At 37.8% G+C, this 18,254-nt stretch overlaps 2 protein-coding genes across 2 annotated transcripts in view; both read right to left on the bottom strand.

Annotated features, from left to right (window-relative positions):
- LOC134802393 (uncharacterized) overlaps positions 1 to 18,254 on the bottom strand; it is a 329,661-nt gene that overhangs the window by 30,410 nt on the left and 280,997 nt on the right. The window lies entirely within an intron of this gene.
- On the bottom strand, positions 1,660 to 16,327 carry LOC134802306 (cytochrome P450 307a1-like). Its single transcript, XM_063774888.1, has 2 exons — positions 15,634 to 16,327; positions 1,660 to 2,953 (listed from the first exon to the last, which is right to left on the bottom strand). The coding sequence occupies exons 1-2, from the start codon at positions 16,010 to 16,012 to the stop codon at positions 1,716 to 1,718; spliced, it is 1,617 nt and encodes a 538-aa protein (XP_063630958.1). The 5' UTR covers positions 16,013 to 16,327; the 3' UTR covers positions 1,660 to 1,715.

Below are 18,254 nucleotides of genomic sequence, written 5' to 3' on the forward strand. Positions count from 1 at the left end.
CGACTATACCATTCCCTAATAACTAAATAAAAAGAGATATTCTATATGAAGAACAATTAGACTGTGACAGATACGTTTGTATGCGAACTGTAATTTATATACTACATATTTGGAAAAGTATTCAAGGGGGGCAGATATTTTTGGCGCGTTGTTACATCCGCTACTATTGGTGCTGACTGTACCTACCTATCTGAGGATATAGCTTTTTTATAGAAAAAAATTTTTTTTGAGTACATTATTTTTAAAAGATCAAACAAAAAAACATCTAATACAACATTTCTGACTAAATTCAATGAACAAAAAAACTAGTATGTCGGTGCTAACTATATAAAACTACGTACAAAAAGTATAAAATAAAAACACTACAGTTTGATCAACGTCTACCCGGATACATTACTAAGTATGGAACATTTCACCTAGTATCACTTACCTAACGGTAGGTATAGATATATATTTTTAATACTAAGCTGATTTTTGATCTGATGTTTGAGGAATTACTTTAAAAAATGAATTATCTTGTCTAGATATACGTGATCGTTAACCTTAGGTTTATGAGGTGCTAAAGTAAAGAAATGCGTTACGTAAGCGACATTTTAGTGAAATGTTCCAACGGTCAACCAATTGGAACCCTGAGGCACCATGTCAGCTAATATTCTATTTTTTTAATTATCTTTAAGATTATTGTAACTGTTAAACAGTGAGTCATGTGTCTACAGTGGCTCAGGGTTCCATTTTTTGTGTACTAAGCCCCGATCACTACACTAAGTTTACGGTCCTAAAATCTACTACAAGAGAGATTCACAGAACGCTCAATGACTGATATACATAGGTAAACTACCTAAAACTACTTCTACATAATAAATGCGTCTAAATTTCAATAAAAAATATATTGCCGCGCTACAAAACTACAAAAATAAAATGCTAACAACTCTAAAATATCAAACAGTATCAAATCCACAAAACAGAAGAAAGTCGTCGGGTAAATCACTAAGCAAGGGTCAAGAACTAAGCTTGGTTAAGACCTAGTGTTTACTAGAAATACTAGATCTAGACCAGTAAGCTAACTACTATAAGTAAAAATTCTAGCGTACGCATACATTCACTCATTTTCTAAATTTGGGACGAGTACATACAGTTTATGACAGAAAAGCCAAATGTAACCTAAAAAGATTATTTCGAGAAATAAATAATGTTTTGAGCGTTTCCCCACAGCCATATTTGGTTATAAGTAATGTAAAAAACTACAGTACTGCCACCTTCAATATTAATATGAAGATTCAAAAAAAAATCAATAAACTATAGGTACTCTGGTACACCCACTTTGTCAATAAAAAAGGGGTCTAAATAAAAAAAAAAACGGTGCGAAGAGTTGACTTCCCATGGAAAATTTGAATTTCGCTCTTTTTTCTACTGACAAAGTGAGTGTGTCTGGGTATAATTGTTTATGTTTTTGCTTAACTTGAAGCTAGCAATACTAAAACAGCTGCAGAAAAAATAACTCAAAAATTTAATCGTGGAATGAAAGAGAACCCATACATTTACGACTCTTCTCTTTTCGCACAGACTCTATTTGAGATACTTCTCTACAAGAAAACTACAGTACCTATCCATGAACTAGTTACCTACTCTATTGAACCTAATCTGTTTCTGTAATTTAATTTATAAAAAACCTTAATAGTGGCTGAGGAGATTGATTATCTACAATAATAAATTATTCAGTGCTTTCTGGGTACTACGTACAGATTAAAAGTGTCTTTAGGAAGAGCTACGCACGCCGGTTTCTGTCTTAAGTCTTCTAGATGCTCAGCACCGATGTCAAACTCTTGCATAATGTTGGCAAACATAACGAAGCTCATTGTGGTTACAAGTGTCTGCCCGATGCATGTCCTTTTACCGATGCTGAACGGCAAGAAGTGGGGGATGTTCTTTTTAACTGATACTACTTCTTTCTCCATCTCTGTCGTTTTATCTAAAGGCCCTGTTCGTTCGCTGTCAGATTCCATACCTGAGTCACATTGGGACTTCCTCCTGACTCGCACTTTACTGCGCTCTAAGAATCGAGAGGGATCGAATTTCTCCGGCTCATTCCAGTATTTCTCCGATGTGTTCAACTCGTAGTTGTTTATAAAGATCGTGGTTCCTTTCTCAACTCCAAACCCAGCTACTTCAGCGTTCTCTGTAGCTACGTGAGGAACGATCGGAGAAGAAGCGTATCTCAAAACTTCCAAGATAGTCGATTCCGTGTACGGCAGGCTGCTTCTATCGACTAGGCTGATAGCGCGCTTTCCTTTAGTCAGACCTTCGATTTCTGAACGAATCTTCTTCCCTACTTCAGGGTCGCGTGCCACAGCAGCTAAGCAAAGCATTACCAGGTTTCCAACAGACGAATGACCGCCCAAGAAGTCTTCAAGCATGAAAATAATCGTATCTCTATCAACAGTCGGATCATCATGTAAAACCCTTAGGAGCCCATCAAGGAAATCCTTTTCCGGACCATCAGTTTCTAAATTCATTTCTCTCTGCTCTACGATTCTCGAAAGAATAAAGCTGCGGATCTCTTTAGACCAGTTGGACAACTTATCCATGTGCTTCTTGTAAAACGGCGATAGCCAAGGAAGGAAATCAACAGCGTATCCTTGATTGATTTCCCAGAAGATCTCATCGAAATGATCGACGATTTTGCGGAATTCGACATCATCTTCATCAAATCTGACATTGCACATGTAGTGGCTGAACATGTTCATGGCTGTGGACATGAGGAGGGGTTTCAGGTTGATGGCCGATTCTGTGGTCCTTGTGACGTGTTTCAGGGTCTGGACGAGCTCGATAGCTTCGAACGTGGCGACGCTGCCGATGCGGGCGAAGTTGTCCGTGTGCTGTTTGGGACCGCAGTGCCGGCGCGCCAGGTTGCGTCTACGTAGTTGTAAGTTCGACCAGTCGCAGAGCGCCAGGGCTGGAGACAAAAAAAAACTGCTTCAGTAAGGTCAATTGTACTCAAATAAGATTGACTAATTATATATCTGGAATCTTATCCCGTTTCGACAGATAGTAATGTAGCTATTGTTAAAAATAAACCTAACAATATACTCGTAGAGGTAAACACATTACCTGTATAAATAATATAAATCAAAGACAACAAGATTGCTTTACATTGTGAATAGGGATTGCAAATATTCGAAACTTTCAGGTATTCGAATATTCGACTTTTTCTGACGACATATTCGAATATTATAAAAAATATGAAAATGAACGAGAAATCGGTTTATTATCGTTTTATTCAAAAAGCTTTTCTCACATATTGCTAAAACTAATGATATTTTACAGAAATCCACTTAATTAACTAGATTTTATCATCCTACTATGAGATGCCCACATTTATAAAAACAAGTAAAACGCCAGTATAAGACGTATTCAATATTTCTAGATAAAACTTTTATTATAAATGCGTCGTCGCGTGAAATAATATAACTTTAACCATACAAACACATACTTTTTGATTTCGTATGTAAGATATTTTTTTAGTAGGTAATTATTTTCTGATTTAAATTAACTTGTAGTCACTCAGAGGCCTGTAAAAAGGCCTTTAATTCCATTGTATTTTGAATCTTTATTGACTTTATTTGTTTTGGTAAGTTTTTATTCCTAATGGTCGACTTAATTATATTGGAATATTTAAGGGAAAAAGTTAGTTGACTACTGGGTGGACTATTCGTCAGCTAAAGGTGCATAGTTAGATTACCTAGTTGGGCAGGTTTGGTATGATCAAATTTGAGAATTGCGATAAGTGCGGGCAAGGTTTAGTCTTCAAAAAATCGCTTAACGTACGCTTGCAGAGAATAAACAGAATGATCCTTTAACTTAAAACTTTAACGCACCGTAAAAATAACATACTTTTTGATTTCGTTTTCTTTCAAATTGAGTTAAGTTTCACTGTATTCACAAAGTCTATCGAGAGGAATACAGTAAAAATATTATTTCCTTCGTATTTGGGTACCTACCGTTCCTCATTCACTGTAAATACCCGGAAACACACACAGAAACTGTAACTACAGCGGATGAAATAGATTTTTTGTTGTAATAAAAAATATTCGAATATTCGAAACCTGAGCGGCCGAATATTCGAATATCAAAACAGGTCGAATATTCGACAAATTCGAATATTCGAATATTCGAATTGCAAGCCCTAATTGTGAAGTGTTAGTCTTAGAACCACTGATGGTACTGTAATAGTAAAAACGCTACTATTAGAGTATCAGAGCGTGACTGGTCTATTAAGCATGTAGCACGCTATGTGATGAGAAGCAGTGAGGCATGTCGGAACTTTTAACCCCAAATATTGGTACAAGAACCAGTACCGTCTTTACGATAAGGGCATCCTTAGGGGGCCCGAAGGACAGACAGTAACAGTATATTTGATTACCCATAATAAATATTAGAAGATCATAGTAGAAAAATGTTAGTTTAATTCGCTTTATTAACTCTCGAAAAGGGCCCCAAATTCTTATGTGGCCAGGGGCCCCAGCATAGTTTAAGACGGCCCTGACAAGAACTGTGTGGAAACTCCAAAACGGGCTTAGAAATGTACTAATAATTTCTTCGCCAGCGTCCTTGGTACAATGCCTCAAGGGCCTATTTTAGATTTAAGCTAATTATTAATTTCTTTTAGTAATACCACTGTATATATCTTATTTGTAAATAAAATGATTTCCAAAATTTCTTTTTAGGGTTCCGTTTCCGTACCTCAAAAGGAAAAATACGGAACCCGGAATTATAGGATCACTTTGTTGAGGTTGTCTGTCCGTCCGTCCGTCTGTCTGTCAAGACTTTTTATCTCGGGAACGCGTGGAGGTATCGGAGTTGAAATTAATACCATATAAGTGAGCCCCTTGAAGCTGTGAAAAAAAATTATCTTCTAAGTCACGAACTTTACGGGCCAGATTTAGTTAAATTATGTTTTATCCCTTTCTTACAAATACGTAAGTCAAAATGACAGATAAAGACAAAAGATTATTTTTGAGGTTTGTAGCGCGTTTATGAATACGGGGTACGGAGGTTAAACTACAAGTACAGGGAAAAATCTGAAAACTATAAATTTGTAAATTAAAGTTTTTGTATGAAACCGTCGGTGGGCGCGTCCGACTCGCACTTGGCTGGTTTTTTAGTACAGTTTTTACCTATTTTTTGGCTAGTGTAAAGCATTCCCGCACCCACGGGGTACCTATGCATGATGTGTCTGATATGTCGCATGGGTTATGTATTTTGTAGGAAACTAATCTACTATCACCAGGCGTGGCTCACTTCGCGATTTCGTCGCTTTGCTACAGTACGGCTACCACCAGTTTTGACGTTGACATAACGCTCACGTCTACGTAATTTATTTTCTGTACATCTCGCTTGCACTAATATGCCAGTAGGAGCGAGATGCATAGAAAGTAAGTTACGTAAACGTGAGCTTTATGTCAATGTCAAAACTGGTGGTAGCCGCACAGGTAGCTACAAGTACATCTGCTCCACACCAATTTTGGTGGCTAGCCATAAGCCGCGCGTGGCGTTGTCGCCACCTAGCGGCCATATCTGTCCTGATCGTAACAGACGCGTTTTGTTAGAGAGTGAGTTTTCTGTACCTAGAATTATTATTTATTCTGTGCCATCACTATAGTTATGAGTAATTTTTACGCGACCATTCAAGTGTAAACCTGACTGACCGAGTTAAAAACGACCAATTTACACATGTATCTAGAAACCACTCTTTCTTTTCACATGTATTTATAGAGTGCCTAACCTATTAAAGCTGCACGTAATGCCATGCGCATTATAATGGGCACGCGCTCTGAAATAGGTTAAGCATCTTCAAGACATCGAATAGAGGTTCTGCACAATTTAAATTGAACCTAAGAAACCTTATTTTTAGATTCCATAGTAGGTTGCCCCATTTTGACTCTGAGCAGACTTTCCAGTGGGTACAGTCACCAGCAATAATATGTTACACAACGAAGGCCGCAAAAATATCTGACACGATCTTATTCGCAGTACAATAAGAACGCGTCACATATTTTTGCGGCCTTCATTGTGTAACATATTATTGCTGGTGACTGTACCTAACAGAATTTTTACATAAAGATATGTCATTAAAAATTGAAACGACAATCATGTCAATAAAATAAAGCGTATCATCTTCAAAATGTTCTCTTTTACCTTTAATCGACGATACGTTTGTGAAAATTATCAACAACTATTAGCGTCCCGCCCCGTCTTCGCACGGGTTACACAAAATCTTAACAAATGATACACCTAAACCTTTCTCAAGAATCATCTATTGATAGGTAAAAACTGCATGAAAATCCGTTCAGTCGTTTTTGAGTTTATCGCGAACATACATACACACAAACAGACAGACGCGGCGCAGAACTTTGTTTTATAAAGTGTAGTGATGTGCCGCAGTAAAATTCTTCGTCAATGTTTTTTGGGCCACTCTGTAAAAGGTCTTGTTTTATTGTAAATGCAAGAAGAAATGGTTTTGTAATCTAAACACCGTACCCCATTACATGTGTTGTTAAGTTTACGTTCATAACTTCATGCAGATTATGCGCATCTAATATTATTCTGCCCTATAAATCCATCCATGGTCTGATGGTTTTAATGACCTAGAAAATGAGCTTTTTTCTCAGAAACAAAGCTTCAATATTAACTAGCCTATATAACACACGCTGTCACTTTCTTTAGGATGGTGTAAAAAGTAACAACACGCAAGTATATGCATTAACATTAATGAGTTTCTGATTTATTGTAGTAAAAAATCATTGAACTGGAGCGTCGAGGCAATCAAAACAACACAAAAAAGTTTCAACTAAGAGTCGGAGCAAGTTTACTCAGCACAGACTGCAGTGACAGAGTGTGGGCATGTCATCGCGATGTTGTTCAAAAACGTGAAACAAACTTGCAGATCTCAGGACCTGTCGTAAAAATCGATAATTCGTTATCTGCCTCTCAAATGAAATAAACTTACAGATTCCTTATCTGCCTCTTTATTACTTGCATATTCGAGCGATGGAGAGGCAGGTAATGAAATTTCGATTTTCGCGGAAGCCTCTCAGATTGGTATCTAATAAAATTCAAAACTTTGGTTCAGAAACGCGTAACTTTTCAGGATTGCCTTAAAACAAACCTATTAACCTAACTATAGGATCTAACCTAACTATACGAAAATCCTGAAAAGTTAACGGTTTCAGTCTTAGGACTAATGAATCTAATGATAATATGTATGACAAACAATACATTATGACTATTTATGACTTAAAATTTTATGTCAAACAAAAGGACCTCGGCTAAAAGTACAGATTACAGAAAAAATGATTATTTTTTTGTGTGTAAGGACTCTATTTATTATTTTATATATAAGACCTTAACTGTACCTGTGTTCCACAAATAAATCTTTACTTTACTTTATATTTTTACCTACTTATACATATTTCGTTGTATCAATGAAAGAAGCAAGTTATTTATATAACCGTGACCTAATTTAAAGTAATTATCGAACGACCTTAAGTATCGTGTTTTCCAAATATTTAAAAATGTAATTCAAGCCTATTTCCTATATGAAGTAAGGTGTCAGCATATCGTATGTCATATAATACTATATTGTATAAGCAGAATATACTAGTTCCTAACGTACCTATAGGTAATATTATTAATTTACGTTTGTCTGTCCTTAAGGCGATCGTCCACTAGATGGCTTCTTCATACAAACGTAGTCCCCATTTTTCTCCCTGGGGTGGTGGTACCAGTGCTCGACATGCTATTGCCCACCTCTATTGACAATGACTTAAGTTTCATGATGACATATACTGGCACCGCGTCGAGCACCAGTACCACCACCTTATTGACATTATGGAAAATATTTTTAACATAATTTATTGTAACTATATCACACGAAGTGGTCGTTTTTTGATAATTATGAAAGTTAGGAGCGAAAATTAATTTCCCTACAAAATTTAAAAAGCTTTTAAAACTCTTGTAATAATTGAAAAAAAATCGAAAATATCAAACGAAGGGGCATAAGGGGTTGTGGGTAAACTGGATAAAAATATTTTGTATACTGTTAATATCCAGAGAGGGAAATAGGGACTATGGTGGGACTACGTTTGTATGGAAAAGTGGTTATCCCCTTTGTGGCTATGTTTGCAGGATATATGTTTAACGTACTGGCTTCCTCTGCCCCCCCCAAAAAAGACTAAGAGGGCTTTTTTATCGTTAATATAACTTATAGTCCTTCATAACGACAAATCTTAATTTATCTCTATCATAATAAGTAGTTACGTAAAAAAGTCCCCAATTTTTCGTGGAGTTGGTAAATTCGTTTGACATAATATTTCTTAGACCTACTTAAAAAGCGAAACCAGTAGGACAACATATGTTTTAGGTACTTTATTATTATGAATTTGCCTATTAACACATTTAATCGGAATTGCTTAGTAGGTAATTAAGCCTATATCAAATTCAAGTAAACAACTATTGAAGGTTTTTGAATGTGTATGGTTTCATTTAACACAAACGCATATATTCCCATGACATGTATTGATTACCTAACATAGGACTATTGTCAAAGGACTGTCTCATTTCAATCATAGACGGAGATAATCATACTATCTTTGTCTTAGACTAGTACTAGCACCCAAAAGAAATGGATGTGTATAGTTTTCCTGGTTCTTACTGACTGACAAATTGGTTTGGCCAACTATATCTATCTCTATCAAATGAGGATTCATTAAAATGGGCTTAATTTCCAATGTAAACTAGCTGTTTTCAGAAAATCAAGAAAAACACAAATTCGAAAAAACAGAAAATCAAGAAAAACAGAAATTATTATTTTATTCTTGTTATTATATTAATACCATAAATTAAGTTGACTTCAATGTTATAACACTATACATTTATTTAAATCTTCCTAAAACTAATATTAAATAATTTAATTTTTTAAATCATTTATTTACATACATACAATATACACCAAGAAATGTAATCGGTGATCAGGAACCAATTTTTCTACTTCAGTCATCGATGGCGATCACATTTAACTATGGGACCAACCTCGAAAACACAAAAAAAAATTGCCTGTTTCATACAGTAGGGCTGGTCCGATGTTGATATTTTCTATTATTAATACATTTAATTCAAGCAACATAGCTCATAGGGCTGTGAAACATACAAATTTAAAAATGAAAATTAAAATACAAACTAGCTTAATTTAAGATATTACAAAAATATATTTGATTTAAAGGAAACATGTCAAAGACATAAAATAATAAAATAATAACGATTAGAGTTATTTTTTTTTCGCGATTTCGCAGTTGGTTTCATAGTTAAATGTGATCGCCATCGATAACTGAATAAATAAATTGGTTCCTGATCACCGATTAAAAATCATCGTGTATATACAGTGGTACTACTAAACGAAATTATTAACTAGCTTAAATCTAAAATAGGCCCCTGAGGCATTGTACCAAGGATGCTGGCGGCATTTCCTCGCTGTATCGCAATGCTGATACGTTGTGCGAGGTAGCCGCCAGCTCTTCGGTCACCAGTTACGTCAACCAGACGCTTCAATAATTTATAGATTTTTCAGAATTAAACTCTTTTGATGCGAACGTTAGGGAACTAAGCCGTTTTGTTGTGGAGTTAAGCACTTTAAATCAAATAAAAGTAAAATCTTACTCTTTTACGATTAAAGAAAATGATTGGGTTAGTAAAGAAGAAATGTATACATTGATAGATCGAAATTAAATTTGAACACAATGGTTTATTTCTGAATGAATCTAACTAAGAAACATATCAGGTGGCGTCATCACCTGTGGCATCAATTCAGAAACATAGTGTCAAGTTCAATTGGCGCCATGAAATTAAGTTCATACAATCAGGTTTACACTTAGAGCACTTATTTAGTAACTGGAGACGTCATCGCTGTCATTTTCTGTACGAAACAGTCTGCCGATTTTTGCGGGGGAGGGGCACGTCACAAGTATGGCTATTTTACATGATTTGTACGTAACGTACAAATTGCCATGTCAGATAAACGTCCATACAAAAGTTTGCACAATTGTGCAAGGATTTCGGCAGAGGGGTAAGGTCTCACGTAACAGTTTATAGAAGGCTGAAGAGCACTTATTTAGTAACTGGAGACGTCATCGCTGTCATTTTCTGTACGAAACAGTCTGCCGATTTTTGCGGGGGAGGGGCACGTCACAAGTATGGCTATTTTACATGATTTGTACGTAACGTACAAATTGCCATGTCAGATAAACGTCCATACAAAAGTTTGCACAATTGTGCAAGGATTTCGGCAGAGGGGTAAGGTCTCACGTAACAGTTTATAGAAGGCTGAAGAGCACTTATTTAGTAACTGGAGACGTCATCGCTGTCATTTTCTGTACGAAACAGTCTGCCGATTTTTGCGGGGGAGGGGCACGTCACAAGTATGGCTATTTTACATGATTTGTACGTAACGTACAAATTGCCATGTCAGATAAACGTCCATACAAAAGTTTGCACAATTGTGCAAGGATTTCGGCAGAGGGGTAAGGTCTCACGTAACAGTTTATAGAAGGCTGAAGAGCACTTATTTAGTAACTGGAGACGTCATCGCTGTCATTTTCTGTACGAAACAGTCTGCCGATTTTTGCGGGGGAGGGGCACGTCACAAGTATGGCTATTTTACATGATTTGTACGTAACGTACAAATAGCCATGTCAGTCTATACAAAAGTTTGCACAATTGTGCAAGTTTTTCGGCAGAGGGGGGCTCTTAAAGGCGACTCCAGTTATTAAATGCTCTAAGGGTCACTATTGAAGCTTTTTAAGCCTTATTGCCAATATAATAAAGTCCACCAATGGGAATGTTGCTATTATATGGGAACAAAATGACGATCGAGATCATATTACCATCTCTTTCACTCCTGCTATGACTATGCAAGTGGGAATGAGAAGTTTTACTATCTCAGTTTGGTTTATGGATTAACAGAGATGACACAGTTGCTAATCTGGTAATCATTCGTAAACCCTATCAAAAAGTTTTAAGGACTATAAAGGATAACTCACGCTAGACCGGCCCGGAGGCGGGCCGGTGCTTCCGGCGCTTCGTTTTCTACGGAAAGCACCACGTGATCCCCGATCAGCCGTCATAAAAAATGACATGTCGGACGCCTCGGCCCGGGCACGGGCCGGTCTAGCGTGTCATCCTTAACGTGCATTTTAATCTGTCATTGTTCGTACATTGAAGCTTAAAGTTACAAATGTGGCTAAGTTACAAGCGATATGCGTGCGAAAATTGGTTACATTTTTTCAGGTCCTTTTGTACGTATTAGGTTGGCAATATTTCCCGGAATTTTATATTACAACCGATTTAGATTCCGATTATAGGATGACTCACGCTAGACCGGGCCGGGGCCGGGCCGGAGCTTCCAGCGCTTCGTTTTCTATGCAAAGCACCACGTGATCACCGATCAGCTGCCATAGAAAATGACATGTCAGCGTGAGTGATCCTTATAACTATCTTACCAAAATGTTTTTCAACAGTTAAATACTTCATCATCATCATTCTAGCCTTCAGTCGCCCACTGCTGAGCATAGGCCTCTCTTGGTGTACGCCACTTATCCCGGTCCTGGGCTAGTCTCATCCAAAAGTGCCCCGCGATTTTCCGAATGTCATCCACCCAACGAGCCAACGGACCACCTCCATCTGCTGCCTAGCAACATATCCCACCCAACTCCATTTAAGCTTGGCGAGCTGGGAGTTAAATACTATGTTATATTAATCTTCTATTAGGGACTTAAAATTAATATTTTACTTAGTATTACTAAAAAACATGTGTATTTTGTACCTAAGTATTTGTTTTTCACCGGCGTAAAATTGCAAATAACGCACGTTTTTAATGTTTTTATACTGACCGAACTTTGGACTTCATGTAGCCTACACCATACGTCCATGCTACGATAATGTAGGCACTAGGCACGCACTAGGTCTCTGGTAACAAACACTTAAGTTTTATGGAGGTCAGTAGAACTCGTCCCTTGCGTTAATAGGTCACGCGGTGGTCACATTTCTAATGCCATTAGTTAGGTGAGTTGCGCTTGGTAGCGGGGAAATATTGCCAAAATGGGAAATATTGTTTATGTATATATTATGCAAAATAAGATGAGATTATTATTTTAAATCTAACATATTTATTTAAATCATAAATTATACGTAAGCAAGGGCTCAGATTGAGATGTTTTCTTCACTACACCTTATAAAACAAAGTCACCTGCCGCCTCTGTCTGTTTGTATGTTCGCTATAAGCTCAATAACTTCTGAACGGATTTTATGCAGTTTTCACCTATCAAGAGAGTGATCCTTGAGGAAGGTTTAAGGATGACTCACGTTAGACCGTGCCGTGTCTGGGCCGGAGCTTCCGGGCGGCCGGGTGGCCGGGGAGCTTGGGCGGGCGTATACGTCACTTTTGACACTGTCAGTCACTCGTGGTACGGGCACAGAATAAATAATAGTACTGCCATACAGAAAGGAAACTTCCTACAAAACCGAAGTTTGACAGCGGTTCAGGGTCATGCTGTCCCGTTCTAATATATGGCACTATCCCTTTCGGCTATTAAGGGTTGTCAAAATTCAAGCCATTATCTTATCTGTGGTCGTGCACGCAAAAGGACGTCAAGTTGTGTCAACCCTAATAATTGCTCGGAGCATTTCTGAGCCGAGCGGAGCCGAGTTTGGCAGAAGTCAGGAGTTTCGCACCCTGGTACGGTTTGGCTTGAGTTTGACACGGGCGTGTGATAGTGATAAAGCTATCGTTAACCAGGCGAGTCCTATGTTCTTTGCCACTGAAGAGAATAAAGGCGTATGCAGACTAGTACATTTTTCGCCAATCTGACTAAATTGCCCGATCGAATCAGGACGTGCGAACGCAAACTCCAACTTGGCTCGCCGTATTCAACCGCCGATAATTACCGATATTACCGATAAGATGGTGTGCGGACGCAAGAATATCAATTTGTGACGCCAGTATTTTCGTTCTGGGGCATTATTTCAATTTAGAGGGCTCTAATATCACCATAAATCTAAAATTGATGATTAAATTGGAGATTGACGCCAATTTCATTTCTGATCAAGTCGGTCGATTTGATCATCCCGTGGATACCGCTTAAGTATTGTCTCTTTCAGAAGTCCAAAATCGGTGTTTGCCAGTTAGGTTATAGGAATATTAGGTGTAAAATTAAGGGATCGAGTCCGAAACACCACGCTGCGCTCCAAGACTCGAATAATAGACGTAGCGGAAAGCGGCTAAGTTAAAATGGAACTGGGCTGGTCATGTCTGCCGAATGCCGGACGACTTGTGGGCTAAGATAACCACAGAGTGGGAGCCCCACGAGTCTAACCGGGGAGCCGGCAGGCCTCGTCGGCGATGGCGGGATAACTTGGACTCCCTCTTGAGAGGCTGGCCAGATATAGCACTAAACAGAGACGAGTGGAAGAAGAGGGGGGAGGCCTTTGCCCAGCAGTGGGACACAGTGGGCTCTGCATAATAATAATAAAGTCTCTTTACGTCTTGTGTTCATCATTTCAAAAAGTAGCTGCTGAAGAGTTCATAACTTTTCCAGAAGTTTAGAAGCCCACTCAGCCAAGCTGTCTTCAGCTGTCAGCCAAGTAATGTCAGTACCAGGCCACTGGGCCCGTGGGCCCATTTCTCGAACGGTATTAGTCTAAAGCCCCCTCCAGACTATGCGCGTGAATCGCGGGCGAAGCCGCGAACGCGAGTGTGGAGTCGATTTCGCTGTCTGCGAAAATCTACTCCACACTCGCATTCGCGGCTTCTCGCCGCGATTCGCGCACGAGTGTGGAGGAGGCTTAATAATATTAGTCCATGAACTGTCAAATCGTATGGGTTACCATGGCAAGACACTAATAATATTAGACTAATACCGTTCGAGAAATGGGCCTCAAATCATAAAAATAGTGGTAAATATAAATATTCCACGCATATTAAAAATATGTGCTAGCCAAATACATATATTATATTACAGACAAACATGCGTTATATGCGTTATTGTAGCGGAACTAGAAATTAAATTTTATCAACTGTGTAAACCATTTGTCTCTTTAAATTGTTCGTCCGTGCCCGCGATTTAAAGTGTTTCGTAACCCAATATTTAGGGTTCCGTACCGAAAGGGTAAAAACGGGACCCTATTACTAAGACTCCGCTGTCCGTCCGTCTGTCACCAGGCTGTATCTCACGAACCGTAGACAGTTGAAATTTTCACAGATGATGTATTTCTGTTGCCGCTATAGCAACAAATACTAAAAAGTACGGAACCCTCGGTGGGCGAGTCCGACTCGCACTTGTCCGGTTTTATTTTTACAATTTGACATAATTCAATTGTCATAGTAATTTACGATACAAGTGCGAAAAATATTCGACGTAGTTACGTAATGTGCTTATTATAACACCTGGTAATGTAGCACCAGATGTACTGTAAAATATCTAATTAGTTTCATAGCTACTAAGGCAGCGCTGTACTAAAGGTTAAAAATGTGCACGTATCTTTCGCATGGACTTTAGTCACGCCCTTACACGATTGGCATCAAATGGCAGACACAGTCGGGCTACCGTAGAGCCTTGCTGGCTTAACGCACGCATGCGTACGCGCCGGTAGAAGGTTGTTTTTATGATCAGTGCCACCCTGCGGGCTGAGAGTTTACGTTCTTTAAAATAATGTGACAGTCAATTAACATCACGGGTAAGTGTTAGGAGTAATTTTTATAATTATTTGTATACAGAAATAAATACGTGGGAACCTTAAAATATGTGAAATAAAAGGGGGAACACAAAACACATGCATCAAATATAAAAAAAACTCATAAGCGAGCCTTAAATTTACATAGGTCTAGTTTTTACTAAAGTATATATTTTAATAATTTTACACCCGACCCATGATACCCAATCCTCAGTGATTATGAAAATTACGTATTTTACGAATAAATGTAAATTTTTAAAGGTCCTACATCTTTAACAAACAAAATTTAATTGTAATATAGGTACCTACTTTAAGTTTTCAGTATTCAATTAATATTCAGAATTTCATTAGTAGAATATGTTTATTGGATTTCAAAGAATAATATTAGCTGAAGCTTTAATTTCGTCAGGATGATTTAAAACGGGTGAGTGATACAATCAAATAAAACAAAATCTCTAAACCGTTGAAAATTGAATTGAGAAGCCAACTTTTCTACGAATAGTCCGTTCGGTGAAGTACTTAAAATATTTATGTCGGTATTTTCCGTCATTTACATTTGGGATATTTAAAAAAAGAATGGAAATTCAATATTAAGGAAGTTAAAAGAAAAGCTATCTTTTATTAGCTTTTAATGTAGGAGCGGCTCCGGAATCTTGCATTGAGCATACCCCACGCTCTACGCCGGTTTTTTAGCGTCTTCTATACCTAATTGCAAACTTATTTACTCACGTAACAAACAGAGAGGGCTTTACATGAACAATTTAGCAAAAAATTGAGAGTTTAACGCAAATAAAGTATGTCCAATGTATAAAGGTCTTAAAATAAAAAATAGTGAGTGCATAAAAAGCTACTTACAGTTGTTTCTATCACCAGCGAACAGACTATGGAACCTCTCGAAGTCTGGTCGTCCGCCGAAGAACTTCCCATTCTGGTTCAACACTTCCCTGATCAGCTCCAGATTATTAACTACTAAACACTTTGACCCGCCCAACTGTATGCTAAAAATGTCCCCGTACTCTTTGGCTAGCTCCGTAAACGCTTGGAAAGGAGACTCGTGTTTCCCCAAAAGATGTAAACTACCAACGACCGGGAAAGGTACCGGCCCCGGTGCTTCGCTCAAAACCACCTCTTTAGCTTCCCCATATTTGTTCTCCCGTTTAATACTGATATTTTTACGGGAGTAAACTTTGTATAAAATGAGAACAGCGACGGCGATTAGGAGTAGGGCACTCATTTTTTTCTTTTATAGAAAATTTTTAGAGTGACCACACCGGTTTGACAGTTGTTTTGGCGGGAACGCGCTAGCCACTGCGCCGTGTCAGCGGCGTGCCGCCATTTTATACACTTGGCTCAAATTATTCCGGGCGATTGTCTTCTTTTTTTCTCACGTCCGTCGCTCCAAGGCAGAATGGTACTTATCACGTTGCAAGAAAATCCTAATTATATTTTATCAAGCTCCCTGTTTGATCCAGTAACCAGAATCTTTGAATTACAATTTTATTTTAAATATTTTTTGATATTGGTACTTGATGGCGCGAAGTGAACTGGGTGGAAGCTACGGTAGAATTGTATTTTTTAAAGCGTAATCATAACATATAAAAATCGGAGCAGTGCGTAATAGGGTCGTATATCGTATATTTGATGAGTGTTATGAGAATTAACGAGTTTGCAGTAAATATTAAGTACCTACAAAGATACTGAATGACGGCCAAGAGTGATTAGAAATGATTGTACCGATGGTTCCATACTTTATTTTTACATAGTTAGTATTTAAAATACCTAAAAATCATTAATAGAGCTCTTACTATTTTTGTAATATCAGTATTTTATTTCTTAAAAAATATAATATTGTCTTCAGTAAAATCAGGTACCTAACTATAGACCTGAAGTAGAACTATGGTCCAGTTTTTGACGTTGATTCTTAACGAGCCATTATGATTTGTACTCGTGACATTTACTTTGGAGCTTAGATACATTATTGCTTTTTCTATATTACTTATAAAATCAACATAATTTAAAAAATAAACTTGAATTTGGGCTATAGTTGTAAGTTGTGGACTAAAGTTACCTGATTTTAAGGTACTGCGATAGTTATTGTTATTACGTACAGTCACCTGCAATAATATGTTACTCTTCGAAGGCCGCAAAAATATCTGACACTATTTTATTTGTAGAGCCATAAGAGCGTGTCACATATTTTTGCGGCCTTCGAAGAGTAACATATTATTGCAAGTGACTGTACCTACTCGTGAAATAAAATTATACTAAACGGATTAGGTAGGTATATCTGCGAAAACGATAAACGATGGGATGTATTTTAAATTCATTATAAGCGATATTATCCGTTTACATACTTTTATTTTAAATTATGCCAGAAAAACACAAACCAAAATATTATTTCAACGTTAAGCCCGTATATCTTTGTTGATACATTTCTGTAGAAAAAATAGCAATGCAATAGGCAGTTTTCCGTTTACATAGTTTTATTTCTTAAATTATGCCAGAAAAACACAAAAGAGAATATTATTTCAACGTTATGTCCGTATTATCTTTGTTGATACATTTCTGTGGAAAAAATAGCAAAAGGTAGTTTTTAGGGTTCCGTACCCAAAGGGTAAAACGGGACCCTATTACTAAGACTTCGCTGTCCGTCCGTCCGTCCGTCCGTCCGTCCGTCCGTCTGTCACCAGGCTGTATCTCACGAACCGTGATAGCTAGACAGTTGAAATTTTCACAGATGATGTATTTCTGTTGCCGCTATAACAACAAATACTAAAAACAGAATAAAATAAAGATTTAAATGGGGCTCCCATACAACAAACGTGATTTTTGACCAAAGTTAAGCAACGTCGGGAGTGGTCAGTACTTGGATGGGTGACCGTTTTTTTTTTGCTTTTGTTTTTGTTTTTTTTTTTGCATTATGGTACGGAACCCTTCGTGCGCGAGTCCGACTCGCACTTGCCCGGTTTTTTGTTGTTTGTTTATCTTTCTACTACGTAGTTACTTGACATACAGTGCCTCTAACAAAACAAAAATCTCCATCAAAATGTACCCTACAAAGCCGTTGAAATGAAACACTGTATATAAAATGACGTATCTAAATGAGCTTATGTCGATTTTTAAATACTTACAAGAACCCGGGGGCCGGCTATAGAGGCCTCTATTTCGCTTGCTATCGATCTATTTGAGATAGAGGCAGATATGGAAATTCAGATTACCGTAAAATGGGGTGAGTAGGGATTACGAGGGCAGTTGGGTTATGAATGGGGTGAGGAAGTAAAGGGGGGATGGGGGGCTATGTTCAGCAGTGGACGTCTTATGGCTGATATGATGATGATGATGAGGAGGGATGGTAGTGGGGTGAGATGGTATTTTCATAACAGAGTTATCACATTATTACATAAATACTTTATTCTCTTGAGAAGTCAAGTTATTGTAATATTGTGTCAATTCTAGCAACTAACTGTAAGAAGGTT

The sequence above is a fragment of the Cydia splendana genome, chromosome 24, assembly GCF_910591565.1.
Source record: "Cydia splendana chromosome 24, ilCydSple1.2, whole genome shotgun sequence".
NCBI classification, from domain to species: domain Eukaryota; kingdom Metazoa; phylum Arthropoda; class Insecta; order Lepidoptera; family Tortricidae; genus Cydia; species Cydia splendana.

Bases quoted from the DNA above. Each gene is read 5' to 3' on its own strand.
- LOC134802306 (XM_063774888.1), bottom strand. From the start codon at position 16,012: ATGAGTGCCCTACTCCTAATCGCCGTCGCTGTTCTCATTTTATACAAA. The intron at 2,954-15,633 runs GTAAGTAGCTTT...TTTTGTCTCCAG, and splicing joins CGCTGGTGATAGAAACAACT to CCCTGGCGCTCTGCGACTGG.